Consider the following 20,135-nt stretch of genomic DNA (forward strand, 5'->3'; position numbering starts at 1 on the left):
GTCCACAAGGCCGTATAGAAGAGCAAGCTGCTGGTGAATAATCCTGGCTACGAGATTATGTCTGTGCAAGTACTCGCCGTTAGCAAGATGAGAACAACCGGAAATGATATGCCTGAGTGACTCTCCGGGACGGCGGCATGCCCGACAAATGTCGACCGTACCGTCCTTCAGGATATATTTCCGATAGTTGTTCGTCATCATAACTTCGTCCGCAATTGTACAGGCAAAACCCTCGGTTTCTCCGAAGAGGTCCCCGAATCGTAACCAGTTCACCGACGCGAGCAGGTCTACATCGGGTCCCATGAGGGCCTTGTAGAACCGCCCGTGTAGCACCTTACTCTCCCATACCGCCTTGCGGCCCGCAGCACTTTGTACCACAGGTTTGTGCCAGTTCTCGTTTGCCAAGGAGAGCGGCGTGAAGTGCCTGTCCACTGCCACCACATCACGATGCATCCCACACTCGTTGTTAAGGAAATAATTCCTGAGATTGCACACCTCGCGGTTGTGGAGATCTTTGGCGTTAAGGAAGCCTCGACCTCCACACTTCCGTGAGATGTACAATCTCATAACTGACGAGCGTGGGTGTAGCATACGGTGTGTGGTGAGTAGTAGACGGACCCTCCGATCCAGGGCGTCCAGCTCGGTCTGAGTCCACCTTAGTATGCCAAAGGAGTATATGAGTATGGGCATTACCCAGGCGTTGAAGGCGCGCACTTTATTGCCTCCTGACAAAAGACTGTTAAGGACTTTTGTGAGCCGACTGAAAAAGCGCTCCTTCACCGACCGTCTAATACCCTCGCCCTCAATACCCAACGACTGTGACATACCAAGGTATTTATAGGTTTCTGATTCAGAGATAGATCTGAAAGACATTGTCTCAGAAAGTTGTAAATTTGGTGAATTTACAACCTCCCCCAGCTGTACATGCATAACCGCACACTTATCGACACCAAACTCCATTCTGATGGCGGTACTGAAAACTTCTGTGGTTTTTAATAGCACCATCAAGTCTTGGTTATTTGGCGCAAATAGCTTGAGGTCATCCATGTACAGAAGGTGAGAAATGACTTCACCCTCTCTCCGAAGCTGGCAACCTAACCCTGAATCCTTCAGCAGGGTGCTGAGGGGATTCAGAGCTAGGCAGAACCACAGGGGACTCAGACTGTCACCCTGAAATATTCCTCGCTCGATCCTTATAAAGTCCTGCGGGCCAGGGCGGTCATCTCCACCTCCTGGTTGACGAAGGACTGTGATCCACTGCCTCATACACGCACTTAGGAAGGATATTAAAGCTGCATCAAGTTTATACAGCTCCAATACCCTTCTCAGCCATGAGTGAGGCACCGAATCATAGGCCTTCTTATAGTCAATCCAGGCGGCCGAGAGGGCCCCCCTGTTCCGCCGAACTTGCTGGCATATGGTCATGTCTATGAGGAGGAGCTCTTTAGTACCACGGGACCCAACCCTACATCCATTTTGAGCGGAGGCCAAAATGTTGTTAGCGACAATGTGCGCGTTAATTTTTGCTCTCAAAATGGATGTAAGGAGCTTGTAAAGTGTAGGCAAGCACGTGATGGGTCTGTAGTTCTTTGCTTCCGTGGTACTACCGGACTTGTAGAGCAGGAAGGTTACACCAGTTGTTAGGGAAGGTGGGAGGGAACCGAGCTCTAGGGCTTGTTGGAACTGCGTTGCCAACCGTGCGTGCGAGCATCGAAACCATTTTAGCCAGAAGTTGTGCAATCCGTCCGGTCCAGGACTTTTCCAGTTCTGGGTCGTACGAATGGCACAACTTACGTCATCGGGGCTGATGGTGATAGCCCCCATAGGTTCGATGTTCTCGCACTCACGTTCGACAACGTCTATCCAACCACCCTCCGTGTGTTCCACAGGCACTGACCAGATGCTACGCCAGAAATCAGTCATGGCAGTAGCATCCGGTAGCCGCACGTCGGACACACGAGAGTCGGCTTCCTCCCACCTTCGGTACACCTTCCTTTGGTCACTTTGAAAAAGACGATTCTGCTGGAATCGATCCACACGCTTTCTGTAGCGGCGAATACGGTTTGCCCATGCATAGACTTTCTGCTTTAGAAAGTCGATGCGCTCTGTGACATTGGCCATGTAGTCGCGGGGCCTGACATCCGTCCCCGTGAACGCCTGGTTCACAAAGCGCATTACTCGGGGGCGGTTGTTGCCCCCCCTAAAGCAGATCAGCTTTGCAATGAGAGTCCTAAACGAGCTGATACGTCGCTCAATCCGCGCTTGCCATGCAGGGACACCTCCGGCGGTCCTAGGTGCACGTTCAGCGTCCGGAAACTTGACTCGAGCAACACGGCACGCCGCGATGGCTCCGCAGTACATGATCGAGTGCGTATCATCTAAATCTTTACTAGTCCGTAAATGTGGCTCTAGTAAAGCGTTTAGGGCTCCCACTAGCGCTAGATTGCGTCTATTTATAGGCAGACGTGGTAATCGTGGCCTAGAGTTGGTTGTGGCGCGATACTGCGTAATCGTCTCTTCCAAAGTCCTCCTCAGTTGCTCATTGGCAGATGTACTCACGCTCTGACTCGCAAAATCCCCCTCGTCGGTACTAAAATCAACCCGCGGCGCCCCCGGTGCCAGGTCGGGTGCGGGCACCGGATCCGGCGACGTGGCGGGCAGATCTCGCACCGAGGCGGAGGCTGCGCGAGCAGAGAGAGCCTCCAGGCGAAGCCGATCAAGTGTCGCATCATCCAAACGCTTTAGCCGCTGAATGACGCGCACCTGATCCGATAATCGTTGCTCCGACACGGTGATGGTGGGTTCAAGAACCTGAAACAGTGGCAGTATTCTTGAACGATACGCGGATAGCTGTGTTCCCCCCTCTGTAGCCCCATAATAGGCGCGCATGACATTCTCATTAATGGATTGAGACCATCTCATGCGACGCACTATACCACCGGCAGCGGGAGCCGTGGGCGGGGCAGGATGTCCCGCAGGCCCCAAGCGTGCCGGCAGCGGTGGCCGCCCTCGTCGCGCAGGTGGTCGTGGCGGCGGCGGCGGCGGCGGCCCGCTCTCGTCACTGGACCCGTCTGTATCAGGCGCCGTTGCAAACTCGTCGCCTGACGACGATGTGGACGAGGAACTGGACGAGGCGGGCGGGGGTGGTGGTCGTGCGCTTGATGTTACCGCTTTAGTTCGACTCTTTGTTATCATTTCTAATAATTTCGTAGTTTTGCCGGTGAAGTATGACAAATGTCAACACGGTTGTAATGCGACTGCGACCCATGGTCGCGGTGTCTACAATGAAAAATATCAATTGTCCGCATGGTTTAGTAATAACTCGGTTCACACATGAGTATTTATCACTATTTTAGGGCAAAAACCACATTTAAAATATATTTTATCAAAAGAAATGTAAAAGGACGTCTGTCAGTGTCAGCGGATGGTTTTTTTTATTATTATTATTATTATTATTATTCTCTTTATTTATTATTTTTCTTACGTTAGGTTTTTTATAATATGCATATAAAAGTAAAATATAAAAACACTTACAAAACAATACAAAATACATATAAACAAATTATAAAAAACCTAACCTAGGGTGCCGCCAGCAGCGGGGCAGGGCCCAAGCTGCCGGTGGTCAGGGCCGCAGAGAGAGGAACCGGCGGACTATCCGCGCCGTGTCCAAGATCACCGCCTTCTGCATCTGACCCTTGATCCAACCACCTAGCGAGAGTCTCTCAAGGTGTTGGTCGAGACTCTTCGCTATGAGACCGTTCGCTGAAACGACTATCGGGACAATGATCGTCGAATCAACATCCCACATGGCGGTTATCTCGTGAGCCAAGTCTAGGTACTTACTGGACTTGTCCTTCTCGGCTTTCACGAGATTCTCATCATGGGGGATGGTGATGTCGACGAGCACGGCCCGGCGCTGCGATCGATCTATTATCACAATGTCAGGCTTATTGGCTACAATAGTCCTGTCAGTGATAATAGATCGATCCCAATAGAGCGTGGCACGACCATTCTCGAGGACTGGCACAGGTAAATACTTGTAGTACGGTACTTCGCAGTCCACAAGGCCGTATAGAAGAGCAAGCTGCTGGTGAATAATCCTGGCTACGAGATTATGTCTGTGCAAGTACTCGCCGTTAGCAAGATGAGAACAACCGGAAATGATATGCCTGAGTGACTCTCCGGGACGGCGGCATGCCCGACAAATGTCGACCGTACCGTCCTTCAGGATATATTTCCGATAGTTGTTCGTCATCATAACTTCGTCCGCAATTGCACAGGCAAAACCCTCGGTTTCTCCGAAGAGGTCCCCGAATCGTAACCAGTTCACCGACGCGAGCAGGTCTACATCGGGTCCCATGAGGGCCTTGTAGAACCGTCCGTGTAGCACCTTACTCTCCCATACCGCCTTGCGGCCCGCAGCACTTTGTACCACAGGTTTGTGCCAGTTCTCGTTTGCCAAGGAGAGCGGCGTGAAGTGCCTGTCCACTGCCACCACATCACGATGCATCCCACACTCGTTGTTAAGGAAATAATTCCTGAGATTGCACACCTCGCGGTTGTGGAGATCTTTGGCGTTAAGAAAGCCTCGACCTCCACACTTCCGTGAGATGTACAATCTCATAACTGACGAGCGTGGGTGTAGCATACGGTGTGTGGTGAGTAGTAGACGGACCCTCCGATCCAGGGCGTCCAGCTCGGTCTGAGTCCACCTTAGTATGCCAAAGGAGTATATGAGTATGGGCATTACCCAGGCGTTGAAGGCGCGCACTTTATTGCCTCCTGACAAAAGACTGTTAAGGACTTTTGTGAGCCGACTGAAAAAGCGCTCCTTCACCGACCGTCTAATACCCTCGCCCTCAATACCCAACGACTGTGACATACCAAGGTATTTATAGGTTTCTGATTCAGAGATAGATCTGAAAGACATTGTCTCAGAAAGTTGTAAATTTGTTGAATTTACAACCTCCCCCAGCTGTACATGCATAACCGCACACTTATCGACACCAAACTCCATTCTGATGGCGGTACTGAAAACTTCTGTGGTTTTTAATAGCACCATCAAGTCTTGGTTATTTGGCGCAAATAGCTTGAGGTCATCCATGTACAGAAGGTGAGAAATGACTTCACCCTCTCTCCGAAGCTGGCAACCTAACCCTGAATCCTTCAGCAGGGTGCTGAGGGGATTCAGAGCTAGGCAGAACCACAGGGGACTCAGACTGTCACCCTGAAATATTCCTCGCTCGATCCTTATAAAGTCCTGCGGGCCAGGGCGGTCATCTCCACCTCCTGGTTGACGAAGGACTGTGATCCACTGCCTCATACACGCACTTAGGAAGGATATTAAAGCTGCATCAAGTTTATACAGCTCCAATACCCTTCTCAGCCATGAGTGAGGCACCGAATCATAGGCCTTCTTATAGTCAATCCAGGCGGCCGAGAGGGCCCCCCTGTTCCGCCGAACTTGCTGGCATATGGTCATGTCTATGAGGAGGAGCTCTTTAGTACCACGGGACCCAACCCTACATCCATTTTGAGCGGAGGCCAAAATGTTGTTAGCGACAATGTGCGCGTTAATTTTTGCTCTCAAAATGGATGTAAGGAGCTTGTAAAGTGTAGGCAAGCACGTGATGGGTCTGTAGTTCTTTGCTTCCGTGGTACTACCGGACTTGTAGAGCAGGAAGGTTACACCAGTTGTTAGGGAAGGTGGGAGGGAACCGAGCTCTAGGGCTTGTTGGAACTGCGTTGCCAACCGTGCGTGCGAGCATCGAAACCATTTTAGCCAGAAGTTGTGCAATCCGTCCGGTCCAGGACTTTTCCAGTTCTGGGTCGTACGAATGGCACAACTTACGTCATCGGGGCTGATGGTGATAGCCCCCATAGGTTCGATGTTCTCGCACTCACGTTCGACAACGTCTATCCAACCACCCTCCGTGTGTTCCACAGGCACTGACCAGATGCTACGCCAGAAATCAGTCATGGCAGTAGCATCCGGTAGCCGCACGTCGGACACACGAGAGTCGGCTTCCTCCCACCTTCGGTACACCTTCCTTTGGTCACTTTGAAAAAGACGATTCTGCTGGAATCGATCCACACGCTTTCTGTAGCGGCGAATACGGTTTGCCCATGCATAGACTTTCTGCTTTAGAAAGTCGATGCGCTCTGTGACATTGGCCATGTAGTCGCGGGGCCTGACATCCGTCCCCGCGAACGCCTGGTTCACAAAGCGCATTACTCGGGGGCGGTTGTTGCCCCCCCTAAAGCAGATCAGCTTTGCAATGAGAGTCCTAAACGAGCTGATACGTCGCTCAATCCGCGCTTGCCATGCAGGGACACCTCCGGCGGTCCTAGGTGCACGTTCAGCGTCCGGAAACTTGACTCGAGCAACACGGCACGCCGCGATGGCTCCGCAGTACATGATCGAGTGCGTATCATCTAAATCTTTACTAGTCCGTAAATGTGGCTCTAGTAAAGCGTTTAGGGCTCCCACTAGCGCTAGATTGCGTCTATTTATAGGCAGACGTGGTAATCGTGGCCTAGAGTTGGTTGTGGCGCGATACTGCGTAATCGTCTCTTCCAAAGTCCTCCTCAGTTGCTCATTGGCAGATGTACTCACGCTCTGACTCGCAAAATCCCCCTCGTCGGTACTAAAATCAACCCGCGGCGCCCCCGGTGCCAGGTCGGGTGCGGGCACCGGATCCGGCGACGTGGCGGGCAGATCTCGCACCGAGGCGGAGGCTGCGCGAGCAGAGAGAGCCTCCAGGCGAAGCCGATCAAGTGTCGCATTATCCAAACGCTTTAGCCGCTGAATGACGCGCACCTGATCCGATAATCGTTGCTCCGACACGGTGATGGTGGGTTCAAGAACCTGAAACAGTGGCAGTATTCTTGAACGATACGCGGATAGCTGTGTTCCCCCCTCTGTAGCCCCATAATAGGCGCGCATGACATTCTCATTCATGGATTGAGACCATCTCATGCGACGCACTATACCACCGGCAGCGGGAGCCGTGGGCGGGGCAGGATGTCCCGCAGGCCCCAAGCGTGCCGGCAGCGGTGGCCGCCCTCGTCGCGCAGGTGGTCGTGGCGGCGGCGGCGGCGGCGGCCCGCTCTCGTCACTGGACCCGTCTGTATCAGGCGCCGTTGCAAACTCGTCGCCTGACGACGATGTCGACGAGGAACTGGACGAGGCGGGCGGGGGTGGTGGTCGTGCGCTTGATGTTACCGCTTTAGTTCGACTCCTTGTTATCATTTCTAATAATTTCGTAGTTTTGCCGGTGAAGTATGACAAATGTCAACACGGTTGTAATGCGACTGCGACCCATGGTCGCGGTGTCTACAATGAAAAATATCAATTGTCCGCATGGTTTAGTAATAACTCGGTTCACACATGAGTATTTATCACTATTTTAGGGCAAAAACCACATTTAAAATATATTTTATCAAAAGAAATGTAAAAGGACGTCTGACAGACGGACGTGTCAGCGGATGTTTTTTTTTTTTTTTTTCTTATTATTATTATTACAGTTTTTAAGTCTTCTCATTTCTGTATAATATAATATATCGTATATTATAACTTACAAAAGTATCTTTAACGGCCCCACATTTACAACTGCTTTCATTTCTCATATTATATTCAAACATATTTGCTTATTTTTACAAGACCACTTCAGGGATGATCCCTCGAGTTTCACAAATACATAATAAGGGGCATCTACCTGTTACTGCCCGTGTATTTGTATTCAGAACAGGCTCTTTATTACCGTTGGTCGAGCTAGCAATGGCGCTTTGAGCTCTTAAAACGTGACCTTGAGATCTATAACAACAATGCGTATACGGAGATCATTCTTAGACTGGCTTGTTCGAGTTGCCAACACGACAAGGGATGGCAACCTCCAGGTGTGTCGGGTTTTAGTTATCCCTCCTAAAAAGCCGTAAGTTTCATTAGACGTGTTGGATATACATCGTTTTGATGGCGACAGTTTGGCTATGCGAAGGATATTTTAGTGGTTTTATTTACTAAGGAACGTTACAAGTTTGTTCTTATTTTAATCAATGAATGTTAGTCACGTTGGTCACGTGGTTGTTTATTAATACTTTTTTAAATTGAGTTTTACCGGGCCCACGTTGGGCGCCAATTAAAGAATTTTAACGAAAAGCAAAACATACGATTGCGAAATATGAACACAGACGCTCGTGTCATGGTTTTTATCGGTCACTGCCAGGTCAATTCGAACGTGCACCTAAAATCAAACCGATATTTGAATCACATTGGAATCATATTATCAGTTAGCTGTCATTAAGCTTTCCAAATATCGGCTTGATGTCAGGTGCACGATCGAATTGGCCTGTAAGGGTTCGTAGTGTTGTAGATTGCCGATTGAAATTCAATAACATTTCAAACGATGGTAAAAACGATTGTTAATCAAATATGGCCTCAGTGGATTTTTTTTTCTTCTTCTAATAGAATATAATAAGCCAGCCGTACCTTTCCTAAATTATTAAGCTACATCCGTTGCAAGCCACAGAACAGTGCACTAAGGGAAGTACATGACTAACTAAACACTTGCTGCACTGGGCATCCGACTAATTAGGCCGTTTATACAGGGTAAATATATATGGCTGGGTGTGCACGGCAACACGGTAAACTGTCAAAATTAGGTATTTGCTGTAGTTGATGACTAATCTAAAGAAATCTATACAAGGGTAGTCAAGGTATTAAATATCGTCACATACACGTACAAATCTCCATCTTATTACCAGTATTTTAACATTTAAAACTTTCGCGTTTTAAACACATATTAAATCACATTTACAATCGGGTCTATCGCGAATTTATTTTGTTACCTTTATTTACCAACGTTTCGACACAGGTTTCACTGGTCGTGGTCGCGGCTAAACCCGCGCGCGCGTGCTATAATCGCGATAGACCGATTGTAAATGTGATTTAATAAAGTTAATTTTATCAAAAAAGCTGAAAATATTCCAAATTAAAAACTGATGTTTCTACTTTTTACAAGCTTTTATCTGACTTTTGTTAGAATCGTGTATATAATAAACGATGGTTGAAAGAAAAGTGCAGTTTGAATCAATTAACAAAAACTTATTTCACAAAGAAACGGCTGGCCCGACTTTATTAAATATGTTCCCAACAACACCCCAGAATCACCAGAACTAGTTGAGTTTGTTCTTCTTTCGGTTTGTTTAGAAACTAGGGATCTGCACCGTGTGCCGTGGAACTGTGGAACTTTGAGTTTGTTGGAATATTCCATTCGTTATATTTAAACGGAAAGGATTGCATACGATACGGCTCTTTAGTTTCTGAAGGATAATTCTCTGTATTTGATAAAGATAAACATAAAATACATTTATTCGTGACGATCACAATGTGCCCTATGAACATGTAAAGACAACAGTAGCAGAAAAAAATGTGCATCACGAAATGGACCCAACTCAGCATTACTAGAAGCACTCCCTAAGACTCAAAGTGCAGTGGGTAGGTTACATCGCGAGGATGCTAGATGAAGAATGGACAAAAACGAATAACATTTTGGATGGGACCAAGTGACAAACGCGGAGCAGGGCGTTCACGTGCTCGCTGGTCAGACAAAGTCAAAGTCAAATCATTTCACACACAGCCCAGCCCAGCCCATGTTTGTTATCGCACTGCTCCACAGCGGCGTCAGGTGCTGCGGTTTCGAACTTTGACTGTAGAATCTTGCTTGTATTCTTTTTATATTCCCTTTTTTAAGCATCTTATTTCTTTCATCGTATTGTCCTGTGTATGTGTGTTTTAGTAAATGTCTTTCTTCTTCTTCTTCTATGTATACAAAAACCGCATGATAACACACGGGCTCCGCCTCCCCGCTCGACGGTTAAATAACACTACAAAACTGTATTAAGTCTATCCGTAGGTACTTATATTTAATTCTATGAACGAGTCTACCGCGATATAATTTCATTATAGTACCTTAAATTCGACGTTTCAGCTGAGTTGCACCAGCTGTAGTTACGGTAAGGTAAGATAAGAATAGAACTCCAAATGTATGGATGTTTCTGTACAAAGTGGCCTGTTCAATTTTATTGAAAGCAAACGCTGAAATAAAATAAAATGAAGTTGTTGAAGTTGGTATTATATATAATATCCAAGTAAACGTAAACACGATTTTGCATCGCTACTAAGAACAATGACCAGCGACAGAATCGCGACTGTATCGCGGCCTTTTTGCGACTGCATATTGCTAATGAATCCCTGCAAAAAGTCGCCAATGTCGCCATGTGCGACCTCCATTACATCATGGAGAAATAAGTAGAACTGGGTTCTGACAAAAATGGGACCAATCTGTATATATACTTTCATCTAAAAAAAAATTTTCAAAATCGAATGGAAACAGAAAACAAATCATAAAAAACCGAGATTAATTATGATTCGAACCTTTTTGCATCAAAAGCTATATTAGTTAAATTTAAATTTACTTTCGTGTAGTATTTTCTGGTGTCATTTGACTTCATTAGAATTCCTTCCCTGTCAGTCGTTTAATTTAACTTATTTGGCCCGAAACGTTCGAATTCTGATCGAATTTCTGTCAGTGACGTCGTTATATAAACTGGCCAAGTGCGAGTCGGACTCGCGCAAGAAGGGTTCCGTACCATTACGGAAAAAACAGCAAAAAAATCACGTTTGTTGTATGCGAGCCCCACTTAAATATTTATATTATTCTGTTTTTACTATTTGTTGTTATAGCGGCAACAGAAATACATCATCTGTGAAAATTTCAACTATCTAGCTATCACGGTTCATGAGATACAGCCTGGTGACAGACGGACAGACGGTCAGCGGAGTCTTAGTAATAGGGGTCCCGTTTTTACCCTTTGGGTACGAAACCCTTAAAAGGAACTTTACGTTTAAACATAACGATCAGGAAACACGTTAATGAGATAAGGTATCGAGATTTTAAGAGAACAGGGGAATGGTCATTCATAATAGGGATGTTTCCTGTGTTTAAAATAAATTATTTCACAACATGGACAAAAAGCACAAAATTAGAAAAAGAGAGCAGATATTTTTGACACAATTTCTATTTAGTAAATCGGATAGAGCTAAAAAACAATATCTTGAATTAAAAACTGTAATAGATGTCATATATTAAAGAAAAAGTGACGAAGCCCTCCAGTGGTGAAGGCCGGATTCGAACCGGCGTCTTTAGCTATCGCGGCTAACGCCATGAACCCCTAGGCCACCCCGCCACGGTCAAAGACGCCTAGTCTTACTAAGATGGCATATAGTCGAGAAATTCGGACGGGCACCGCCGTGGCGGGGTGGCCTAGGGGTTCATGGCGTTAGCCGCGATAGCTAAAGACGCCGGTTCGAATCCGGCCTTCACCACTGGAGGGCTTCGTCACTTTTTCTTTAATATATGACGTCTATTACAGTTTTTAATTTATATATAGTAGTGTGACTACTTTAAAAAACACAAATCAAAATATTTAATAAAATAATTTGATTTGTTCCCAAACTTGTTCATAGATGGCAGCACCAGTCTCTCTCGCTACAACGTAAATCCGTAAGGAGTTCGTTTAGGAGGTGCAAGCGCGCACTGCTTGCCCTTAGAGCTGGTCAAAGACGCCTAGTCTTACTAAGATGGCATATAGTCGAGAAATTCGGACGGGCACCGCCGTGGCGGGGTGGCCTAGGGGTTCATGGCGTTAGCCGCGATAGCTAAAGACGCCGGTTCGAATCCGGCCTTCACCACTGGAGGGCTTCGTCACTTTTTCTTTAATATATGACATCTTTTACAGTTTTTAATTTATATATAGTAGTGTGACTACTTTAAAAAACACAAATCAAAATATTTAATAAAATAATTTGATTTGTTCCCAAACTTGTTCATAGATGGCAGCACCAGTCTCTCTCGCTACAACGTAAATCCGTAAGGAGTTCGTTTAGGAGGTGCAAGCGCGCACTGCTTGCCCTTAGAGCTGGTCAAAGACGCCTAGTCTTACTAAGATGGCATATAGTCGAGAAATTCGGACGGGCACCGCCGTGGCGGGGTTTCCTAGGGGTTCATGGCGTTAGCCGCGATAGCTAAAGACGCCGGTTCGAATCCGGCCTTCACCACTGGAGGGCTTCGTCACTTTTTCTTTAATATATGACATCTATTACAGTTTTTAATTTATATATAGTAGTGTGACTACTTTAAAAAACACAAATCAAAATATTTAATAAAATAATTTGATTTGTTCCCAAACTTGTTCATAGATGGCAGCACCAGTCTCTCTCGCTACAACGTAAATCCGTAAGGAGTTCGTTTAGGAGGTGCAAGCGCGCACTGCTTGCCCTTAGAGCTGGTCAAAGACGCCTAGTCTTACTAAGATGGCATATAGTCGAGAAATTCGGACGGGCACCGCCGTGGCGGGGTGGCCTAGGGGTTCATGGCGTTAGCCGCGATAGCTAAAGACGCCGGTTCGAATCCGGCCTTCACCACTGGAGGGCTTCGTCACTTTTTCTTTAATATATGACATCTATTACAGTTTTTAATTTATATATAGTAGTGTGACTACTTTAAAAAACACAAATCAAAATATTTAATAAAATAATTTGATTTGTTCCCAAACTTGTTTAATATCTTGAATGTCTATCATAATTACGAGTATATGGTTTTCCCGCTCGCTGAGTGGCATTGACCGCCTGCGTCATAGGCAAGACAGCAATATAATTACGCGCGTGCGATAGAGATAAGAACAGGTGGGTGAATGTATGAAATTTTACGTGATTAGCGTCCTTACTTTACATCTGTAAAAGTGTACTCAGACAAAGTATCTTTGATTAAACTTTAAGCTGAACTAATAAATATTTAAAAGCACGTCTCAGAAATTTGAATGTCTACTAAATGTAGGTAACAAAGTTGAAGAATTTGCATAAATATCTAATTTCAAGTCCTAAATTTTGTCCCGGCATTGTGGAGGTCTCGCAATTTAATTATGAAACTTTGTCATATTTCTTTGTTTTTTACAAGCTTATATTTCTTGCAATGTATGTATGTATGCATGTATGTATGTATGTAGGATGTATGTTCAGGTTAAATTTTCAAGGGCGTAGCCAACCAGTCAAAGGGAGGGGTAAGTTGATATTGTCGGGCGTCCTTCCAAAAAAGTAGTTTATACAGGTTTTTAAGAGGTCAGCTTGCATTGTAACACCCCTGAAGTTGCAGGCGTCCGCAGACTACGGTGACCGCTTACCGGTTGTTTGCCACCGACGTGGTATAAAAAAACCGACCAAGTGCAAGTCGGACTCGCGCACCGAGGGTTCCGTAACTTTTTAGTATTTGTTGTTATAGCGGCAACAGAATCACGGTTCCTGAGATACAGCCTGGTGACAGACAGACGGACAGACGGACAGACGGACAGACGGACAGCGGAGTCTTAGTAATAGGGTCCCGTTTTTATCCTTTAGGTACGGAACCCTAAAAAAGACTCATATTTCCACTATCATCTTCTTAAGCCTATCAGCTTTTTTGTTTTGTCTATGACCTTGGAGTCCTAATCAATATGTTTCCTCCAGTTCTCAGAATCCAACGCTACCACCAGCATTCTCCACTTCGTGCCAGAGGCGGAAGACCACGAGGCAACGCTGGTCTGCCGAGCGGAAAACCCTCGGATAGCGGACGCGGTCGTTGAAGACAGGTGGACGCTCAATGTGCACTGTAAGTGATCGTAATAAACTGAAATAGATGTCATTCACCGAGAGTTAACGGTAGTTCGGACTAAGTTAGTAATCATCATAATCATAATCATAATCATAATCATAATCATAATCATAATCATAATCATAATCATTTATTTGCACAATGTAATTATGTAATTTAGTCGAGTATTTGTGACTGCATGTCTAAAAAAAATCATTTATTTCGAGTATCTGTGACTCATAAGTACATAATACAAAAATACAAACATTAAACAAACACAAACATTAAGCCGATAACATTAAAAAATTAAATCAAGGTAGGTAACCGTGGTAAACACATTGGCACCCGTCATCTATTTCTCAATGTGTTTACCAGTGCTGCCGGGCGTATGAAGTCCGCAATGATTTCTAGGACGCTGTTGGAGCTGGCGCGGATGCCACATGCGCCTCCGCAAACATCCGCAACGCAAAAAAAAAAGACCACAGACTTACAAACAGCCCTAACAGCTTACTATGCTTTTGCCCAGGCATGGCTTCGCTATGTTATTTGTACCAACACGCCTGTGACCGATGTATGCGTCTCTAATATAACAGGTTCTCTCGGTCATGCCATGATAACAATTACCTTGCCAATAAAACGACCCAAAATGGTGCCGAAAACAATTACTTATAGGCCAATCAAGGATATTGACCAGGTTAAGTTTGATAGGGGCCTGCAGACCATAGACTGGGAAATGGTGTTACAAATTGATTCCGTAGAAGGCATGGTGGAGACTTTTAATTTGTTGTTATTGACTTTATTTGACATATATGCTCCAAATAAATCTATCACAATCAGGCGCAACACCAATTTACCGTGGATCACTGACACTATCAAAATCATGATAGAAAAGCGTAATGAGGCTCATCTTGCATACCGTAAGTCTAAATCGGAAATCCATAAGCAATACTATAGTGAATTGAAAAAACTTGTAACTCAAAGTATATTTAATGAAAAACAAGCTTATTACAATCACCATATCAATTCTAATTCCAAAAATTCCAAGACACTCTGGAAAAACCTTAAAAAAACTGTTTTGACAGATTTTAACAGTCGAGATAGTCTTCCTTGTCATTTCAATGACCCAAATTTGATTAATGACAATTTTTTGAATGTGCCTGGCAATGGTAAGGTTGCGTATTATACCCAGTCATTCTTTGAAACCCGCCGTTATGGTCATACTTTGTTCAGCTTGAAGCCAGTGGACGAGAACGAAGTATGTAAATATATACTGTCCATTACTACCAATTCAGTTGGGGTAGATGCAGTTTGCCGAGATATGGTGCTACTCACCCTTCCGCGCACCCTGCAGGTGATTACGGCAATCATTAATCGGTCTATATTGACTGGCGAGGTGCCTGCTCTGTGGAAATCTGCCTTGGTTACACCTTTACCTAAGGTGGATAACGCGCGAGAACTAAAAGACCTTAGACCTATAAGTATATTGCCCTTCCTCTCAAAGATTCTGGAAAAAGCAGTCTATGACCAGTTATATAAATATGTAGAGGATAACAATATTCTGCCTCAATTACAGTCAGGTTTTCGCAAGGGTATGGGGACTGTGACTGCCCTGATAGATGTTGTGGACAATATTATTACAGAACAAGACTCTGGCAAAGGGACTTGTTTAGTGCTATTGGACTTTTCTCGTGCTTTTGACTGCATAAATATTGACTTACTGCTTTCAAAACTAAAGTATTATGGTGTAGATACAAAGTCTCTTTTGTGGTTCAAAAGTTACCTTGATGAGCGTACCCAGTCAGTCAAAATATGTAAAGATGACGGCACTTTTTTGGTATCTGATGCTAGACCGATAACTCGTGGTGTCCCTCAAGGCTCGATACTGGGTCCTTTACTGTTCATTATATATAGTGCCGATATAACTAATGTTATTAGGCACTGTAAATATCATTTATATGCAGATGACGTTCAATTGTATTACTCAGATCGCTGTAATGACTTCGCCAATTCAATCTTTAAAATCAACGAAGATCTTGAAAACATCTCATCCTGGGCTGAAAGAAACTGTTTGTTATTAAACCCTCTTAAGTCGAAGTACATGATTATGGGCACCAAAACACAGATATCTCGTATTTTGCACTGTGATCCTCAAGTACACATCAAAGGCTCTGCAATCGATCGCGTAGAAGAAGCAAGAAACCTAGGTATAGTGATTGATAGCCAGTTGAGGTTTGAGAAACACGTAGGTGAACTGGTGAGGTCATGTTTCTTTCGCTTAAAGGTCTTATACCAGATCCGCAACCTTTTGAGTGAGAACGTCCGCATGATTTTATGTGAATCGCTGATTATTTCAAAGTTGAATTATGGTGATATACTTTATGGACCACGCCTGCAACATAAAACTCGTCGCTTAATACAAAGAGTACAAAATGCGTGTTATAGATTTTGTTACTCTATACCCCCTAGAAGCCATATCACCCCGTATTTGAACAAATCGTCCATGCTGAATATGTCTTCTCGGCGACACCTACATCTTGCATGTCTCCTCTTTGGCGTCTTAAACAATAAATTTCCGGAATATCTCTTTTCCAAGATTAACATTTCAAAATTTCACAACCGTCATGACACTAGGTCAACTCGGCGTTGTCTCTTAGAAATGTACCCTCATAGAACGATTGCATTTACCGGTTGTTTCCGGTATATCGCGACCAAATGCTGGAATGATATCCCTCCACCTGTAAGACGGCTCAAAAATAATTAAACTTTTAAACACCAGTTTAAAAAGATACTGCTTGAAAAACAAAAAACAGGGATACCATACGGCTTTTTGGTTGCTGATTTCAGGATCTAATCGGTATTGCTATGAGATCTTGTACCGAACCTTTCGCGCTTTCTCACTCTTATTTTATGGCCACTACTATTTTTATTTCTATGTTTATGCTTATTTTCTGTTTTATTTATGTATTTTATTTCAGAACTTTCTAACACCACTCAACTACACACTTTTTACAGTACCGTATACTTATCACCGTCATATTTACCTAACTGTAACGTGATCTGGGTTCCGGCAGAATATCAGTGCTCCGCTCAATAGAGTGGAGCGTATAGCTGAGTCGGAACCCTTTTGTTGTTGCTGCAATGCACACAGCGTGCAGCTAACCACTAAAAACTAATATTTCGTGTTTAAGTAAAAAATTTTTTGTTAATTTAATTTAGTAGTTAAGTTTTGTTCTGACTGCAATGTACCTACTTATACTTTACACTAAAATTGTGTGTTTTGCAGCATCCAAATAAACGTTTTATCTATCTATCATCTATCTATGCCATAATTTTATGGGGAAACAGTACAAACGCAGACGATTTACAAATTTTACAAAAGAAATGCATCCGTATCCGTATCCAAACAGCCCTAACAGCTTACTATGCTTTTGCCCAGGCATGGCTTCGCTATGCCATAATTTTATGGGGAAACAGTACAAACGCAGACGATTTACTAATTTTACAAAAGAAATGCATCCGTATCTTAGCAAATATTACACTACCCGATAGTAGTAAGCCACACTTTAGAAATCTTGGAATTCTCACGGTACCCTGCATATGTATTTTCGAATTGTGTAAACTTGTAAAAGCGCACCCTGATTTATATTCGAAACTTGGAGATATGCCCCGACGATTCGAATCTCGCTTCAAAAATAATTTGATACAAACCTCCTCAAAATCAGTTATTCATAAAAATGGTCCCTACCCGATGTCAATTAGAATTTTTAATAAAGGCATTCCTCGTTTTTCGTGAAATTTTGTGAACAGGTTCAATAATCAAACAGAAATGTCTCGATGAAAATTAAATTGTGTCCTGTGGAAAGAAATTAACAGTCAGCGATAAAATCTTGTAGGAATTTTTTGACAAAAACTTATCCATTTCTCTTATTTTTTAGTATTCGACATCTTATTTCTGTTTATATTAAGCTTATGATCGCCAATTCATAATAAAAAGGGTTTAGGTACTAAAATCAAACAGCATCCTTGAAATACATCGTAAACTAGACAACCAATTTTCTCTGAAGAATCCTCAATAAATATTAAAACTTATTTTCCTCAAAGTTTTATTATTACTCCGGAGGCGATGGAATTCTGATTGGATTAAACGCTTATCGATTTTCCTCCTTTTCCGGGTTATTTTTATACCCTTAATTTGTAAGATAATTGGTGTCTGTTGAGTAGGTTTATTATTTATTATCATAGAGTAACTTATACTAGAGCGGTACTGTCATAGTAAATTTTGTAACCCCTGGAAATTCACTGTCATTTGTACACACTTTAAAACTAAAAAGAAATATTTATAAAAATACGATAAAATGTATTTAAATATGGATAAATGTTTTTTTTATTTGCATTAATTATTTTTATATGATTTTGACCCATGTTCTTTCACTGGTATGCGTTAAAATTATAAATAACAAACGAAACAGTCAACGCCCTCTATACGAGTGTAGGCCAAAACTAGTGGCGCCATCTGATCGAGAATCAAATTTTCGTGATTTTCGAGGCACGTTTTTTCCTTAGACTGTATCCATCTATTACGGAGTTATATCTATCTTTGTTTATTATACACCGTGGGCTCGAATAACTCGATAGATTTTAAATGTATATTCTTGACCGCGTTTTAGAAATCCTTCTGACAATTTATTATTGTGAAAAATTGTTTCTGTAATTACTTAACGCATTTTTGGCTGAAATGCTACATCTATGTGATTTGATTTAGACATATCTACCTACTGACAGATATTAAAGTTTCAAACAAACATACAGTTACGTAAATTATTGGCAAAAATGATGGGGCCAAGATACAAAATATAATTGACTTTTCACGTATAACTAGAATCCGACCAAGCTAACTCTGCATGGCATTTGTAGTATGTCATCATTAATGTCAAGTTTCTATGCAAAAATTACGATTATAATGACATTACCACACTTTGTCGTAATAGAACAAAGTGAGGAAGTCACTTTGTTTTATTCAAGTCGCTGTAATAAGTTAGCTAGAACGGACTCCAGGACCCTACTACTAAGACTTCGCTGTCCGTCCGTCCGTTCTTCTGTCCGTCTGTCACCAGGCTGTATCTCATGATCCGTGATAGCTAGACAGTTGAAATTTTCACAGATGATGTATATATATATAATACTAAAAACAGAATAAAATAAATATTTAAGTGGGGCTCCCATACAACAAACGTGTTTTTTTTGCCTTTTTTGCGTAATGGTACGGAACCCTTCGTGCGCGAGTCCTCGCACTTGGCCGGATTTTTAAACGCCAGGTTTCCAGTATATTCTTTATCTGCAGATGTTCCCGTAGTGACGCTGAGGATGGGTTCCAGCCTGAACCCTGGTCATATCAAAGAAGGGGACGACGTGTATTTCGAGTGCAGTGTCAAGGCCAACCCGAAGAGTTATCGACTCACCTGGTATAAAGGGGTTAGTGATTATTAGATAATTATTTATTCAGTCAGAGAGAAATATAATCTCACTGATGCTACGTGTAACTGGAAGGGGTAATCGGCTCTTTTTTTGCCCAGCGAATAGCCATTTATACTGCGAGGCAATGCCACTGTTGAGCTAATAGCTCCCTTGGTTTATCTGTAATAATAAATATGAGAAAGGGGCCCACTGACTATCAGTCCGCCGGATGATATAGGCCTGTCAGTTGTTCGGAACTGTCAAATTTTTGTTCTAACTGACAGGCCGATAGGACTTCCGGTTCGAACGCCATCTTGATAGTAGCCTCGTGATTAATTACTTTGTTTCTTGCTCATTAATATTGTTTAAAGTGTAATATCGATAGCTTTATTATACAGCAATCTAATGTAGTAGTGTGCAGTGAATGGAGAATTAATCTCAAAGCGTGTTTAACCACCATTTTGGAGTCAACGGCCGGTAGTCCACGTGCTTCTCGTAAAATCCAGCTATCGGTTTTACGAGTCAACTACAAATAATAACTACCGAACAACGTCGTGCTCTAAGAGCATTTGGTATTTCTACCTCTAACCGTGTCTGGCTAGAGCCCTAGAGGCCCATTATTTTATTATTTACCGTACACTGGCTGAAATATTAATTCGATCCCACGTGGATCCCACTTTGACTTTGGCGAAATCATCGACAGTATCGATGGAGCCATACTACCTAAAGATTGATTGATTGATTGACAGGCCGATATCGTCCGGCGGACTGATAGTCAGTGGGTTTAGATATTATAAGAGAATAAAATAAATATGAATTGTAGATATCATGAGACTTTAAATTGCATGAAAAACAAATATTAACCTAAGTTCAAACATATGCGCCAACATATTGATGTATTGAGGTATGAGGGTATTGACCCTGACAAGGAAGTAGATAATGAAAGGGCCACATGCAACCTGGTTCTAGTTGATTTTGACGCCAAGATAGGCAAAA

General features: G+C 43.4%; 1 protein-coding gene across 1 annotated transcript in view; it reads left to right on the forward strand.

Annotated features, from left to right (window-relative positions):
• Positions 1–20,135, forward strand: part of LOC134748371 (hemicentin-2-like) — a 200,599-nt gene that overhangs the window by 143,034 nt on the left and 37,430 nt on the right. The window contains exons 7-8 of the mRNA XM_063683155.1: positions 13,562–13,703; positions 19,027–19,157. Coding sequence (XP_063539225.1) covers positions 13,562–13,703; positions 19,027–19,157 — 273 coding nt within the window. The remainder of the gene's footprint in view (positions 1–13,561; positions 13,704–19,026; positions 19,158–20,135) is intronic.

The sequence above is a fragment of the Cydia strobilella genome, chromosome 16 (assembly GCF_947568885.1).
Source record: "Cydia strobilella chromosome 16, ilCydStro3.1, whole genome shotgun sequence".
Taxonomy (NCBI): Eukaryota; Metazoa; Arthropoda; class Insecta; order Lepidoptera; family Tortricidae; genus Cydia; species Cydia strobilella.